The sequence below is a fragment of the Phaenicophaeus curvirostris genome, chromosome 38, assembly GCF_032191515.1.
Source record: "Phaenicophaeus curvirostris isolate KB17595 chromosome 38, BPBGC_Pcur_1.0, whole genome shotgun sequence".
Classification (NCBI taxonomy): Eukaryota; Metazoa; Chordata; class Aves; order Cuculiformes; family Cuculidae; genus Phaenicophaeus; species Phaenicophaeus curvirostris.
The window spans coordinates 265,761-279,578 of NC_091429.1; the positions used below are offsets into that span (position 1 = coordinate 265,761).

General features: G+C 60.5%; 2 protein-coding genes across 2 annotated transcripts in view; both read right to left on the reverse strand.

The window, feature by feature from the left end:
• The window catches only part of CACNB3 (calcium voltage-gated channel auxiliary subunit beta 3), a 127,407-nt gene extending 116,554 nt beyond the window's left edge, over window positions 1-10,853 (reverse strand). The window contains exon 1 of the mRNA XM_069879557.1: window positions 10,846-10,853. The gene's annotated coding sequence lies outside the window, so the exon portion shown is untranslated. The remainder of the gene's footprint in view (window positions 1-10,845) is intronic.
• ACVRL1 (activin A receptor like type 1) lies at window positions 615-11,585 on the reverse strand. The gene is made up of 10 exons (XM_069879558.1): window positions 11,310-11,585; window positions 7,050-7,120; window positions 5,712-5,936; window positions 5,205-5,404; window positions 5,000-5,099; window positions 4,507-4,653; window positions 4,158-4,433; window positions 3,647-3,844; window positions 2,233-2,363; window positions 615-1,522 (listed from the first exon to the last, which is right to left on the reverse strand). Exons 2-10 carry the CDS (start codon window positions 7,114-7,116, stop codon window positions 1,388-1,390), a joined length of 1,479 nt encoding a protein of 492 aa, XP_069735659.1. The 5' UTR covers window positions 7,117-7,120; window positions 11,310-11,585; the 3' UTR covers window positions 615-1,387.
• Between the last annotated feature and the right edge of the window lie 2,233 nt (window positions 11,586-13,818).

The following is a 13,818-nucleotide window of genomic DNA, read 5'->3' on the forward strand; positions in this document are numbered from 1 at the left end:
GGGGGCAAGGGCGTGCGAGGGGAGCGTGCAAGGGGAGGGCAAGGGCAAGGGTTGGAGTGGGAGGAGGCAAAGGCGTGTGAGGGGAGCGTGCAAGCGGCAGTGTGCAAGGGTGGTGTGAGGGTGAGTGTGCAAGGAGGCGTGCAAGGGGGGAAAGGGTGTGCAAGGGGGCGCAGCTGAGCGTGCGAGGGTGTGCAAGAGTGGGGGGCAAAGGGCATGGCTGAGTGTGCAAGGGGGAGCGTGCAAAGGGGTGCCAGGGTAGCAAGAGTGAGCGAGCAAGGGGTGGCTGGGGAGGTGCGAGGGCGGCACGAGTGGACAAGAGGAGTGAGGGGGGAGTGCAAGGGGGACAAAGGTGTGCAAGGATGTCCACGGGGGGTCAAGGGTGAGTGTGCAAGGGGGCAAGGGTGGGGGTGCAGGGAGGGAAAGGGTGGGCAAGGGTGAGTGGGCAAGGGGGGCACTGGCTGGGGGGGCAAGGGGGGATGGAAAGGTGTGCAAAGGTGGGTGTGCAATGATGTGTGCGCAGCTGAGCACCCCAGCCCCCAGGGCCAGTAGCCACGGGGGCCAGTAGCCGGGGTCACACCCTGCCCCGTCGCCCCTTGGGAGAGGTTGGGCGGTCATTAAGCGCTAAAAGAGCTTTCCACTTTATTCAATATATTAAAATCTTAATAATTAAATAATTCTGGAGGAGGGCGCGAGGCTGCAGAACATCCTGGTCCTGGGGGCCGCGGACTGGAGGGGAGCTGGGGCGCTCTGGAGGACGTCAACATGTGGGCTTGGGAATGGTGACGGCTGGTGGCTCCTCAGGGAAGGACGAGGCCACCATGGCTGTGAAAACCACCATCCTAGGGGTCCCTGTGGCACTTGGGGTGCTGGGACCCTGTTTGGTGCCAGCATCTCCTCATCCTCGGAGCCCTGAGATGTGCCGGGTGCAGGTCCAGCCAGGCCACGGGGACGCTGCTCGGGGCCATCCTATCCCAACACCATCCGGATCTTTCCTTCTGCCCGGCCGGCGACGTCCCCGCTGCCAACGCGCCAGGAGGGCAGGTCTGGGCCTCCCCCGCAGTGGGTGCTCAGGGACGGGGTTGTCTCCGGTGCCCTCACCGTGGCGTCTGGCCGGGGGCTCGGGGTGGTCACCAGCTCTCGGCACCCGTGTCCCTCCGTGCTGCGCAGGCGAGACGAGCCGGCGTCGGGTGTCCGGTCTGGGGGTATTTTTATAACCGGGCTGGAAGATATGAAGATTCCTCCTTTGATTTTTTTTTTCTCCCCTCCTATTTTTTCCGTCCTTGCGAATCCAAAAGGGGTGGGAGAGGTGGGGGCTGTGGGTAGAACTCCTTCCATGACCGCGAGCCATCCCAGCGTTGGCTCCACCACCCGCAAGCAGCTCGGGCGCTCACTGCTCCGGTTTAGGCTTTTCCAAGGAGTTGTTCAGCTTCTTCAGCGTCTTTTTAATGCGCAGGGCGGTGAGGCGGGCCGAGGGGCTCTGGTACCAGCACTCCTTCATCACCTTCGCCAGTGCCGACAGAACCTGAGGGCAACATGGAAAGGTTTCATAGGATCCTGGGATGGGTTGGGTTGGAAGGGACCTCAAAGCCCATCCAGTCCCACCCCGGCCATGGGCAGGGACACCTCCCAGTGGATCAGGGGCTCCAAGCCCCATCCAACCTGGCCTTGAACCCCTCCAGGGATGGGGCAGCCACCCCTGCTCTGGGCAGCCTGGGCCAGGGCCTCCCCACCCTTTTTGTGAAGAATTTCCTCCTAAGATCTGATCTCGTCTCAATCGCCCTCTTTCAACTCAAAACTGTTCCCCCTCATCCTCTCCCGGACCAAGAGCCCCTCCCCAGCTTTCCTGGAGCCCCTTTCAGTCCTGGAAGCTGCTCTAAGGTCTCCCTTCTCTTCTCCCGGCTGAACAACCCCAACTCTCTCAGTCTGTCTCATACGGGATGTTCTCCAGCCCTCGGATCATCTCCGTGGCCTCCTCTGGCCTCGCTCCAACAGCTCCACATCCCTCCTGTGTTGGGAACTCCAGAGCTGGACGCAGGGCTCCAGGTTGTGTCTCTCCAGAGCGGAGCCGAGGGGCAGGATCCCCTCCCTCCCTGCTGGTCCCACGGCTTTGGATGCAGCCCAGGACATGGTTGGTTCCTGGGCTGCAAGTCCATGTTGCCGGCTTGTTTTGAGCGTCATGGGGAGCAACCGTCCGGCTCAGGGTGGGAGGCAGTGGCTCCACCTGGGACTCACCGGGTCGCAGAAGAGGCGGTTGGGGACCACGGGGGTCTGCTGGTCGATGCACACCACCTTCTTCATGTCCTCGAAGCTGGGGTCGCTGGGGACGGCGTCGAAGAAGGGCGGCCGGTACTCCTCCACGATGCCTGCGGGTGGGGGAGTTGGTGTGAGGGTAGGGAGGGCGCAGGATTCACTCCCCACCCTGCACATCACAGCACACGGGATGACCACGTTGCACCTTGCTCTGGGGGGCACGTGGGTGCCCCCTGGGACCTCTCCGGGGTGGCTGGGGCTGGGTCCAGCACTGACTCTAGTACTGGTGGTGACGCCAGCACCAGCTCCAGGACTGACTTCAGAACCATTAGTGAGTCCAGCACTGCTGGTGACCCCAGCACCAGTTCCAGAACTGCTGGCAGCTTCAGCACCAGTTCCCGAACCACTGGTGACTCCAACACCGTCTCCAGCACCAGTTCCAGAACCACTGGTAGCTTCAGTACCAGTTCCTGAACCAGCTCCAGCACCAGCACCTCCCTGATGGTGGCACTGATGGTGGCACTGCTGGTGGCACTGCTGGTGGTGCTGATGGTGGCGCCGATGGTGGCACTGATGGTGGTGCTGATACCACCTCGCAGCCCCACACCTCCACCCAGCAGCCCCATGGCGAGCCTGCCAGCTGGCCCAGCTAATCTCTGCTTAGCGCCTCCGTATGTCTGTGTGTCTGCAGGGTTTAACCTCTCAGGGCCACCTCGAGCACCCGTTGTCTCCCTGAACCCTATGAGGTGGCTCTTGAACCTCGAGGTCCTCTGGAACCTCCATCCCCGATGCCCTGGGGCCACGCGGGGGCTGCACGGCCCATCCTGGAGGGGGAGGGCTCCTGGAAGGGTTAAAAGTAGCCGGCTGAAGGTCATCCCGTGCATATGGCTTTATAATTCGGAGTAAATGTTTAATCTGAAGGAGCTCCAGGGCGGTAAATGAGATTATCTTGGCCAGACTGTGCCTCGGGGGGACCTCCTGCCTCACTCACCAGTGCCCACCATTTAATTAATGCTTCTAATGGACTTGGGTGATGGGGAGCAGTGCCGGCTTCGCAGCCCTGAGGAGGCTCCTCTGCAGCGTGGGGGACCCCATCCCTATCTGTGTCCCCCCAAAGCCAAGCCCTGCCGGCCAGAGGTCCCGGCCGTGGCCGGATTCCAGGCTGCGCTCCACGCTGCTTGTTTTCTAATCAGCACTGAACAAACAAAGCACTGATTGAGTCTAATGGGCCCTTTAATCAGGGAGCCGGGTGCTGACACTAGATTACAGTGTTTATAATTTACAGCTAATCTTCTGGGCGAAGGGAGAGAAAAAAAAACCCAACAGAAAAGAAGGGAAGGAGGGAGCAGGCGCTGAGCCCTCGCCGGAGCGCGGCAGCCGGCCTGGAGCTGCTCACCGTTCACCACCGTCCGCCGGGTGATCTCCCACAGCACCAGCCCGTACGCCCAGATGTCCGTCTTCTTGTAGGACTCAAAGCAGTCGGTGCGGATCTGCTCGCTGAGCACCTCGGGGGCCATGTAGCGCTTGGTGCCCACCCGGGGGTTGTTGCCGATGTCCAGATAGTCGCTGCCCTGGGAGTGCATGACGGCCAGTCCTGCAGGGATGCCGGGCCTGGTTAGAGCCGTGCTGGGCATTGTCAGGGTACCACATTCCCGGGGTACTGCCACCCCAGGGTACCACATCCCCAAGTTATTGCATCCTTGGGGTACCACATCCCCAGGGTAGCACATGCCCAGGGTACAGCATCCTCATGTTACCACATCCCCAAGTTACTGCATCCCCAAGTTACCACATCCCTGGGGTATCATCACATCATGGGGTACCGCATCCCTGGGGTACCGCATCCCTGGGGTATCACATCCCTGGGTTATGGCATCCCCAGGGTACCGCATCCCACCCCGCCTCACCCAGGTCTGCGATGCAGCACTGCCGGTTGCTTTTCACCAAGATGTTCCTGCTCTTCAGGTCACGGTGGGCGATGGCGGGCTTGCCCTGGGTGCCAAAGATCTCCACGTGGAGGTGGACAAGGCCACAGATGATGGAGGAGGCCAACCCCAGGCAGGTCTCCACGTCCAGGGCCGTTCTCTGCAGGTAGTCGTAGAGCGAGCCGTTCTCGTGGTAGTGTGTGATGAGCCAGAGCTGGGTGCTGGAGTTCCTTGACGTCATGTCAGAGGCGATGAAACCTGGATACAGAGAAGAGCTGGGACCGTGGAGCCACCACGCAGCCACCCCTGGCCATCTCGGCCCCCCACTCACCCAGAATGTTGTCGTGCCGGAGGAGGACGGTGTTGTAGATCTCTGTCTCGCGGAACCACGATTGCTCATCCCGGGAGGAGAAGATCTTCACGGCCACACTCTCCCCGTGCCACACGCCTCGCCACACCTCGCCATAGCGTCCTTTGCCTGCCGTGACCGTGGCACTGCGTCACGCAGCCCCTTCAGCTCCTGACCCCCTCCCCATACCCGGAGCGAGGAACCCAGCTCCTGGCGTGGAGCGCCTGGCGTGTCCATTGGCCTTGGCCAACCATGACCCACCCCCACGGCCACACTCTGCCCCCACCAGCAGGACAGGGGGACAACTTAGGGTCCTGGTGGGGTTTTGTCTGAGATGGTCACATCCAACCCCACCTCCTGGGTTTGGTGTTGTGGTGCCATCGCCGGTTGCTGTGGGGAAGGGGTCTGGCATGGGCCGAAACACCAACTGGAGGGGTTGGGGCAACCTCTCGCCATGCCTGGCTGCTCTCCTTACCCACACACTCCACGAGGGTGATTTGCCGAGCCACCGTGCGCTGGACGAGGAAGGGCAACCCTGAGCCGCTCCCCGTGGTGCAGTCGTCATTCATCAAGTCCTGCGAAGCCAGGGTGGCACGGGGTCAGCCCAGCGGCCACCCCAGAGCCGGCACATCCCTCCCTCCCACAGAGGGTCTTGGGGGTCCCTCCTGGGGCTCACCCACCTCCAGAGTGCTGTCTCCCACCATGGATGCTTTCAGCATGAGGTCCATGTCTCCAAAGTCACTTTTTTTGTGGCGATGCTGAGCGACCTTCCAGCAGAAGAGAGCCGTGAGCGCCACGAGGACGAGGAGGGCAAGCAGTGGGACGAAGATCATCAGGAGGAGGTTGGGCAGGGAAGGCTCCTTTCCCAGGGCCTCTTCTCCTGGGTGGAGGAAAGGATGGATGAGAGCACGAAGGTGACCCGTGAGGGTGGAGGTCTTGGTGCTCGGGCTTAGACCTAGGCAGGGCAGCTCTGCAGTGAGGTCAGCCCTGTGGGTGGCAGCTCTGCAGGCACAGCCCAAGAAGGGACACCTGCACACCTCACTGGCCCTGTCCTACTTGGAAAAAGGTGACTCTTGAGGTGCTGAGTGAGGATGAGGATAATCTGGAGACCCAACCACACCTCCAGCTGTGTGAGCAGCCCTGCCCCTCTCTGCCTGGCTCTTCGAAGAGGACCGTAGCCTTTGTACCTTGAAGGAAGATCTCCAGCTCGGCATTGCACATGCTGGACTCGCAGCACCTCATGCCGTAGTGCTCCGTCACAGGCGTTTGGCAGTTCTCCAGGATGTTCTGGGAGAAGCAGCCCCTGTGCTGGGTGATGGTCCCCTCTTCCTTCCTCTTGCTGATGAAGCACACCTTTCCAGTGCAGGTGGGGAGGCTACAGTATGGGACATCACAGGCGCACAGCAGCTCATCTGCAGACACGAGGAGAGGGTGCTTTGTGCCATGAGACCACCACGCTGGCGGATTTGGAGACAGTGACTTCTGTCCTAAAGACTCTTGAACCAGATTTCCAGAGCGGGCAGCCCAGGACTGGCAGGGTCTGGGCTGAGGGAGGCAGCTGTGGTTGCTCAGGACCTTGAAACCTCCTGGAAAATCGCTCTCTCATGATTAGGACCCAAGTGCCAGCTCTAAAGCTGGGGGTCACCTCTCCCCATGGTCCTGGAGAAGGAGTGGAGGGGCCGTGCATCCAGCCCCACCAACTGGGATTAACTGGGATGCACTGGCTCACAGCACACAGGGTCACATTCTGCCTGTGGGGTCCCCTAGGGATGTAGAAGCCCCCCGCTCTGGGGCCACCTGGGGCTTGGAAGCCAGGATGGGACCGAAAGCCTTGAATTCAGTATCTCCCCAGCAGGTGCCGCGGGGATGTTGTGTTTTGGGAGTTGGGCACCAAATCTGGAGCTACTTCAGCTGCCCCGAGGACGCTTCCCTGCGCCTCAGCACCGGCACAAGGGACGGCTGCGCCCCCAACCTCCCGATTTAGCTCTGCCCTTTCGCACAGAAAATATCCCTCCTGGAATCAGCGAGTTCAGCGTGAGGGCAGCCAGACCGACGGTGAGAGGATGGCCAGGCGGTGGCGAGGGCACGGGCGGCTCCTGCCCCAAGCCTGGATCCATTCCAGGTCACCCTGGTGCTCCCCTGGGATCCGGAGCATCTCCTCCTTGCTCCCCACCATCGCTACCTTCACCCCTGGGAGAAGCCAAGTTTCAAAGCACATGCACGCAAGCCTTTTCCCCATCTTCCCTCCTGTGACGTCAAAGCACTTGATGAACCATAATTAATTAAGCTGAGCTCCTCTCTGGGAAGGAGGTCACTGCCCCAAGGCGGACAAACCCCTCACTGGGGACACCGTGCGTCCCCGAGGAGCCCTGGCTCGCTGCTCGCTGGAGGCCAAGCTGCCCTCCTTGGTGGTTTATTTGGAGCAGAGAGAGCAATGATGCTCCCAAAGCCCCGAGGGTTTATTTTACACCCCTGTGTGTGGTGGGGAGCATCCAGCACCTTCACCACCTCGGTTTGGGACTCACCGGCGGCGACACCGAGGGAGAGGGTCAGCAGTGCCAGCAGCGCCCGGGCACACGCTCCGCACGGCATCGTCCTGCGGAGAGCACAGGGGGTGAGGGGCAGCCCCCCATGGCCCCCAGGAACCCTCTATGGAGGCCCTAGTGCTCTATAACCACCCCCCCAGCCCATCCCCAACCCTCTATAGCCCCCCACAGCCCTGCATAATCTTCCACAGCCCCCCCAACACTCTGTGGCCCCCCCAACCTTCTACAACCTCCACAGCCCCTCAGAGATCTCTGTGGTCCCCCAAAGCCCCTGACAACCTTCTGCAGCCCCCCCTCAACCCTCCATAGCCCCCCTTAACCCTCCATAGCCCCCCACAACCTTCCATAACCTCCCACAGTCCCCCAGAGCCACTCCACACCCTCAGAGACCCCCAATCTTACATAGCCCCCCAACCCTCCAGAATACCCCACAGCCCCTCACAACCTCCCACCGCAGCCCCCCAGCCCCCCAATGCCTCCTGCAGCTCCCCAGAGCCCCAACAGCCTTCCACCACTTTCCAGAGCCCATCAGAGCCCCCTCCCCGCAATCTTCAACAGCCCCCAGAGCCCCCCACATCCCGTGGGGCTCCTCACTGGGCTGGGGGCATCTGTGGGGGCTTTGGGAAGGAAGCAGGGGGGTCGTGGGGAGCGATGGAGGCTGGGGGGCAGGGAGAGGCGGAGGGGGGCGAGGTAGGATGTGCTGCTGCTTCCAAGAGGAGTTCGGCTCCGGACGTCCCGGGTACAGCCCTTCCTGAGAGCAGATCCCTGGGACCTCCTGAGCTCGAGGGACTTCCCAGCCATGGCATGGGAAGCCACAATCGGGAGCGTTCTAGAATTCCCACCATGGCTCACCTACCCCAGCATCCTGCCTTTATCCCATCTACCCCCTTCCTAGGGTCCCACCACCTCCCGCTCCATCTCTCTCCACCAGCCCCTTCGCTTTGCCCTCCACAGTGAAGATGTTCCCCTTCCCCAGGGCTGCTCCATCCTCCAGCCAGCGCCACAGCCCAGTCCCCGTCACTCCCAGCCACTCCTGCCCCCATTCCAAGAGGACTTAATTAGGTTTTTTTCCCCTTCTCCTAACACTGCTGCAGATCCCAAAGGATAGAAAGACGGAACACGGCAACATGAGTTGTCACGACCCTCCAGTCAGGCTGGGAAAGATGCTCTGGGTGGTGTGTGAGCTGCAGCTCCAGGGTGAGGGAGAAGGAATGAGAGGGAATAGCCTCAAGTTGCACCAGGGCAAGTTCAGATTGGACATCAGGAAAAATTTCCTCACCAAAAGGGTCCTCAGGCACTGGGAGAGGCTGCCAGAGAGGTGGTGGAGTCACCATCCCTGGAGGAGTTTAAGAGACAGGCAGATGAGGTGCTCAGGGATGGTTTAGCTGTGTTGGGCTTGATGACCTCAAAGGTCTTTTCCGACCAAATGATTCTATGAAGGGAGGTTGGGGACGGGGATAGGGACACAGAGGCCAGCTTGGCAGGGTGTTCTCCCCATGGGATGAAGCTGATGGCTCTGGGTTAAGGTTCGCTCTTGGTCAGCACCAACGACCCATGCGATGCTGTTTTACTTGGACAGCAAAGCTGTGAGAGAAACCTTCAACGCCCTTTGCTTCATGGCCAAAATCCCTCTGGATTTTATGGAAGGGAGTGAGCCCGAGATCCCAGCTCCAGCCAGGCCAGAGTTATGGGATGGAGCTGGAAGCCCCCACGCCGCATCGCTCACCCCTGGCTCCGGATCCTCTGGTTTGTCCCCGGGGGAGATTTTGTACGGAGCTGAGCGATGACACAAGCTGAGGCGCTGCAGGTAGCCAAGAATCCCAGAGCTGTGCCTTTGGGGGAAACCGAGCTATTTTTTCCTCTCTTTTTTCCTTAAAAAAGACACTTTTCTGCCAAGCCAAACACGACAAAGCCACCGCTGCCCCTTCCGCATGGCCGCGAGCTCGGCCGGCGGCAGCCGGGGCTCCCCAGCCCCTCCTGGGCTCATTCTTCGCCGTTCCTGACATAAACACGCCAAAGTCGCCGTTTCCTGCAATTGAAGGAGCCCTGCCCAGGGCTGCCGGGACAGGAATCAAGATTGTTTAGATTCTGGCCTTGATGGGGAAGCGGAGTCACGCAAACCCGGTCCTCGAGAGCACGCGCAGCTGGGGCCGATCCAGACAGGCTGCAGCCGCAGCCGAAAACGGGCTTTTCCTCCCCGAAATAGGTCACTAGCTTTTAGCTTGCAGGGAGGAAAGTAGCTTTTAGAAGGTATTTTCCTCCTTAGAAGTTTTAGAAGTCCATCAGATTGGATATCAGGAAAAATAACTTCACAGAAAGGTTCTCAGGCACTGATTGCCCAGGGAAGTGGTGGAGTTACCATCCCTGAGGGTGTTTAAAAGCCAAGAGGATGAGGTGATTCTATGGCATTCGATGATTCTATGAATCTGTGATTCCCCTGGAGCTGGGCTGCTGCACCCCAAGCCTCCAGGATGCTCCCAGGCATGGAGCTTCTCCTTGCAGTCCCGAGAACTACAAAACAAGTAGTCCGAAGTGGTGCATTCCCTCCTCAAGGGCTCCATGAAATCCTGAGGGATTTTTGCCGTGAAACACAGAACGCCGAGGGCACCTCCCGCAACTTTGCAGTATGAGTAACACAATCGCATGGATCGATGGTGCTAACCAAGAGTCAATCTTAACCCAGAGCCATCACCAGCATCCCATGGGAGAAACATCCCAGGTGCTTCCATAGTGGGTCAAACTGGATCCTGTGTCCCCATCCCTGTTCCCAACCTCCCTTCCTTCTCTCTCACCACGAGTTGCAGCTCACGCACCCTCCAGAGCATCTCTGCCAGCCTGGCCCGGGAGTGATGACAACTCATGTTGCCGTGTTCCATCCTTTGGGATTTGCAGCAGCATTAGAAGGGGAAAAAAACCCAATTAAATCCTCTTGGAGGGGGTGTGGGTGCCAGCAGAAGCGGCTGGGAGTGATGGGAACCGGGGGCTGGAGGATGGAGCAGCCCTGCAGAAGGGAGCAAAGTGAAGGGGCTGGTGGAGGGAGGTTGAGTGGGAGGTGGTGGGACCCCAGGAAGGGGGTGGCTGGGCACGGCAAGGAGGATCCTTTGCTCTTACTGGTGTGGCTTGGTGGAACTTTGCAACACCAGCGCTTCCCACACCCCTGTGGTTTCTGCTGCTGCTGGTGGGGGAAGATTCGTCGCGGGATGCAGCTCGTGACTCAGTTCCCCTCTGCTGCTTTTTCCCAGGGAGCCAAGAACAGCGAGACCCTCGTGCTGCCTGGGCAGTGCTGATGCCAGCACCGATGCTGGCACCGGCTGCAGGCGTGAAGGGCTGGATGGACACCACATTGGAGTCACCGAGAGCTTTGCTGCAGACTCCCAGGGCTTCAGCCTGGCTGCAGGCAACAGACAGAGGCTTTTCTCTCCCATCCCTGAGGCTGCAGGGCGAGCATGCACGCAGCAAAGCCGCTGGCACCGTCCGGTGCAGCCGGCGCAGCAGGGACGTTCAGCTCCAGCCCCTCTGGCATCGCTGCACCGTAAACAGGAGTCACATAAAGAGAGCAGCAAAACCAACTCGTGTTCATCTCTTCGCACGGCCGGTGCCACACGTGGCTCCTCGTGCAGGGCACAGACCAGGGAAGAGTCCCTGCCCCGGCCTCGTGGCAGGGTTCAGACGCCGGCGGTGGGGCAGAGCCCCCGGCACGGCTCACGCTGGCTTCACCGCGGACACTTTGCTCTGAAACTGGAGCATCTTTAGCAGCCATTCAGCCCTTCCCCACCCGCTCCTCCTCCGAGGGCCCTGGGGTTTGGCGTTACCGAAGGGGAGCAGTGAGATGGGGTGTCCTGCAGCATTGCTGTCGCCGGTGACCACTGCCCTCACTCCCACTTCCAGCCAGCAGAGCTGTCAACCCTCCTTTGTTTTTCCCCATGCTTTTTCAAAATATATTCAAATTCCCCATTTCCCGTGTCAGTTTTGGGCTTTTTGTAGCAGCCGGGTATCACTTCAGCTCTTTAGTAAGGACCTGGGGATGGATCCGGCTCCGGCTGCAATAATTTACATTCCCAGTCCCACCAGAGCCCCCATTCCAGCCCTCGCTAACCCTGACATCAACCTCAACGTCCCACCGAACGTGAAGGAAACGGGGCCAAATCCTGCTTTCAGCTCAAAGGGGTAAATCAGAAGGGAAACGCTGAGCCTGGTGCAGCCCTGGACCTTGCAAGCGCACGGCACTTCCCCACTCACCTACAGCATCCGCGTCCCGCAGCGCCCGCAGCGCAGCCCGGCTCCCGGCCGCGATCCCAAGCTCGGAAGCGACGCACGGCTCAGCCGGGGCAGCTCCGCTCCGTGCCCTGCGCCCCGCTTTGGGGAGGCTTCATGGGCCCACACGCCTCCCTCCACCCGTCCTGGCACCGCGGTGGCTCCCGCAGCCACGACAGTGCCCGTTGCGGGGGGAAATCGCCTCCGTGACCGGCCCGGGGGGCTCGGCGGCCCTGACCACAGCCGCTTGGCGAATGCTCTGTGGTCTGGATGTGGGAGAAGTCAAAAAAATGTTTCTTATTACTGCCTCTTCCTGCCTGGCTTCTCTCCACCACTCCCAGCTAATAAAGCATTTCCTATTGCTGAGCACACATCCACCGCCAGCCTCCTTTCCTCCCGCACACCGGGCCCCAGCTCCATCCTGGTTGCTCTCTTTGGACCATTCCTCCCTCCCCTGTCCTTCACCAAGCTCTTTCCCATCCCAGCTTCCCAGGCAAACACAAGCTCTCGGGCTACAGCTGGTGGGAGGATGTCCATCGTTGCTCCTTCTGTGAACACCTAAAGACCTTTGGCAGAACGCAGCTGGTTGATGGTGTTGAGGGTGGGAATCATAGAATAGTTTGGGTTGGAAGAGACCTCAAAACTCATCCAGTCCCACCACTGATGCCCTGGGCAGGGACACCTCCCATTGGATCAGGCTGCTCAAAGCCCCCAAGTGGCCTCGAACAGCTCCAGGCTGGGGCAGCCGTAACTTCTCTGGGCAGCCTGGGCCAGGGCCTCCCCACCCTCACAGGAAAACATTTATTTCTAAGAGCTCATCTCGATCTTCCGCCTTCCAATATGAAGTCATTCTCCCTTGATACGTGTAGTCCTCCCTCCTACTCCAGCATCCAACCATCACGATGTGCCATCCCTGGAGGTGTCCAAGGCCGGGTTGGATGGGGCTTGGAGCTGCCGAATGGTTGCCCTGTGAGGGATGCTCTAGATGCAGAGGTTTGGCTGGTGCCTCCTGCCACGCTGTCCCCGCATCCCCCAGACGTGGCTTTCGAGCCCTGGGGGCAGCAGGTGCTGGGACACGGGTGGCGAGGCTGTTCCCACGGGGAGGTTGGGCACTTCCCCCTCCCCATGATATGGGGGATGCTCAGGGCAGCGGAACCACTGCTTCCCCTTTTGCCACGTCGGGGTTGTTCTTTGAGCCTGCCCGTTCTCAGCAGCTTCACATTCCTCCTGCCCCCCTCCTGCACCTTTCCAAGCCCCATCCCTGCCCTCGTCCTGGCTGCTCCCCTGGTACGGGGACCCCATCCCCTGGGCAGAGGCAGCGCTCACGTTGGCATCACAGCCTCTTTCCTAACAAAGCCACGGGGCCCGAGTAACCTCCCTGCTCCCCATTACATCACCAACCCCAGTCACACCATGAACCCAAGTGGCACCGGGAGCCTCTCCCTGCCCGAGGAGCACAGCTGCGATGCTTTGAGGTCTCGCCACCTGCCTCTCCCCTCCTATCACCCATGATCTAGGAAGTTCAAACAAAACAAAAGCACAAAACCAGGATAAAACACGAAGGACCTTCACGCGTGACCTTGCCCGCGCCAGGGCTGGGAGCTTTGGGGAGCCGGCGCAGGGGAAACGGGTGGTTTCCATCAGATAGGAGCCACCCGGGAGGAAGCCGGTGCCTGCAGACGCTTTATCACCTTGACCATCTTTGCTCCAGCACACGGGTCTCAGATCTGACTGGCGATCGGCTGCTCCCAGGGTTATTCCTGGATGGCTCCTGTGACCCCGCTGCTGTCCAGAGGCACACGGTGGGTGCTGGCTCCCACTTCTACGGCTGCAGAAAGGAGTCTGCCCCCAGCAGCCAAGATCTCCAGTTCTCCAGTGAGGGTTGGTGCCGGCTGCTTCAGTTCCCGTGCTTTCATCTTCCAAATGGGGCAGCTTCTATTTTTGAACTGTCAGCATCACCAGGGATGCAAATCCTTGCTTGAAAACTTCTAAAAGATACTAAGTCCTAGCCCTGGGTGACTCAAAGAAGGGGGGTGGGTGGGAGCCCCAGGCCAGGCTGCAGCACCGGCCCTGCCGTGGTGGGAAAGCAAACTCCTCCAGAGCTGGGACCAGCCGTAGCGACACGTTAAACACCTCAAACCCAGCCCAGGCTCTCTCAGCTGTGGGCAGGGCGATCCCTGCCCCTCTCTGCACTCGCTGGGGCAGACGGGGGTGAATCAGCAGGGATGGGCACCCATCCGGGCACTGAGCTGAGCAACACGGTGCAACCACCCACCGCCTGCTCGAAGCCGGACTTCCCATCACCGCCGCTCGTCCCCGCACGCCGCCCTGCATCACACAGAGGGATGCGGGTCCTCTTGGACCGCGGTCGGATGCTTCCAGCCACCCCTTGGGGTCTCACCAAGGCATTCCTGCAGTGGCAGAGGGGGACAAGAGGCCCGCAAGAGCCCATCCCTCTGTTCCCCCTGAGCGGTGGGAGCCAGGCTGGCGCAGG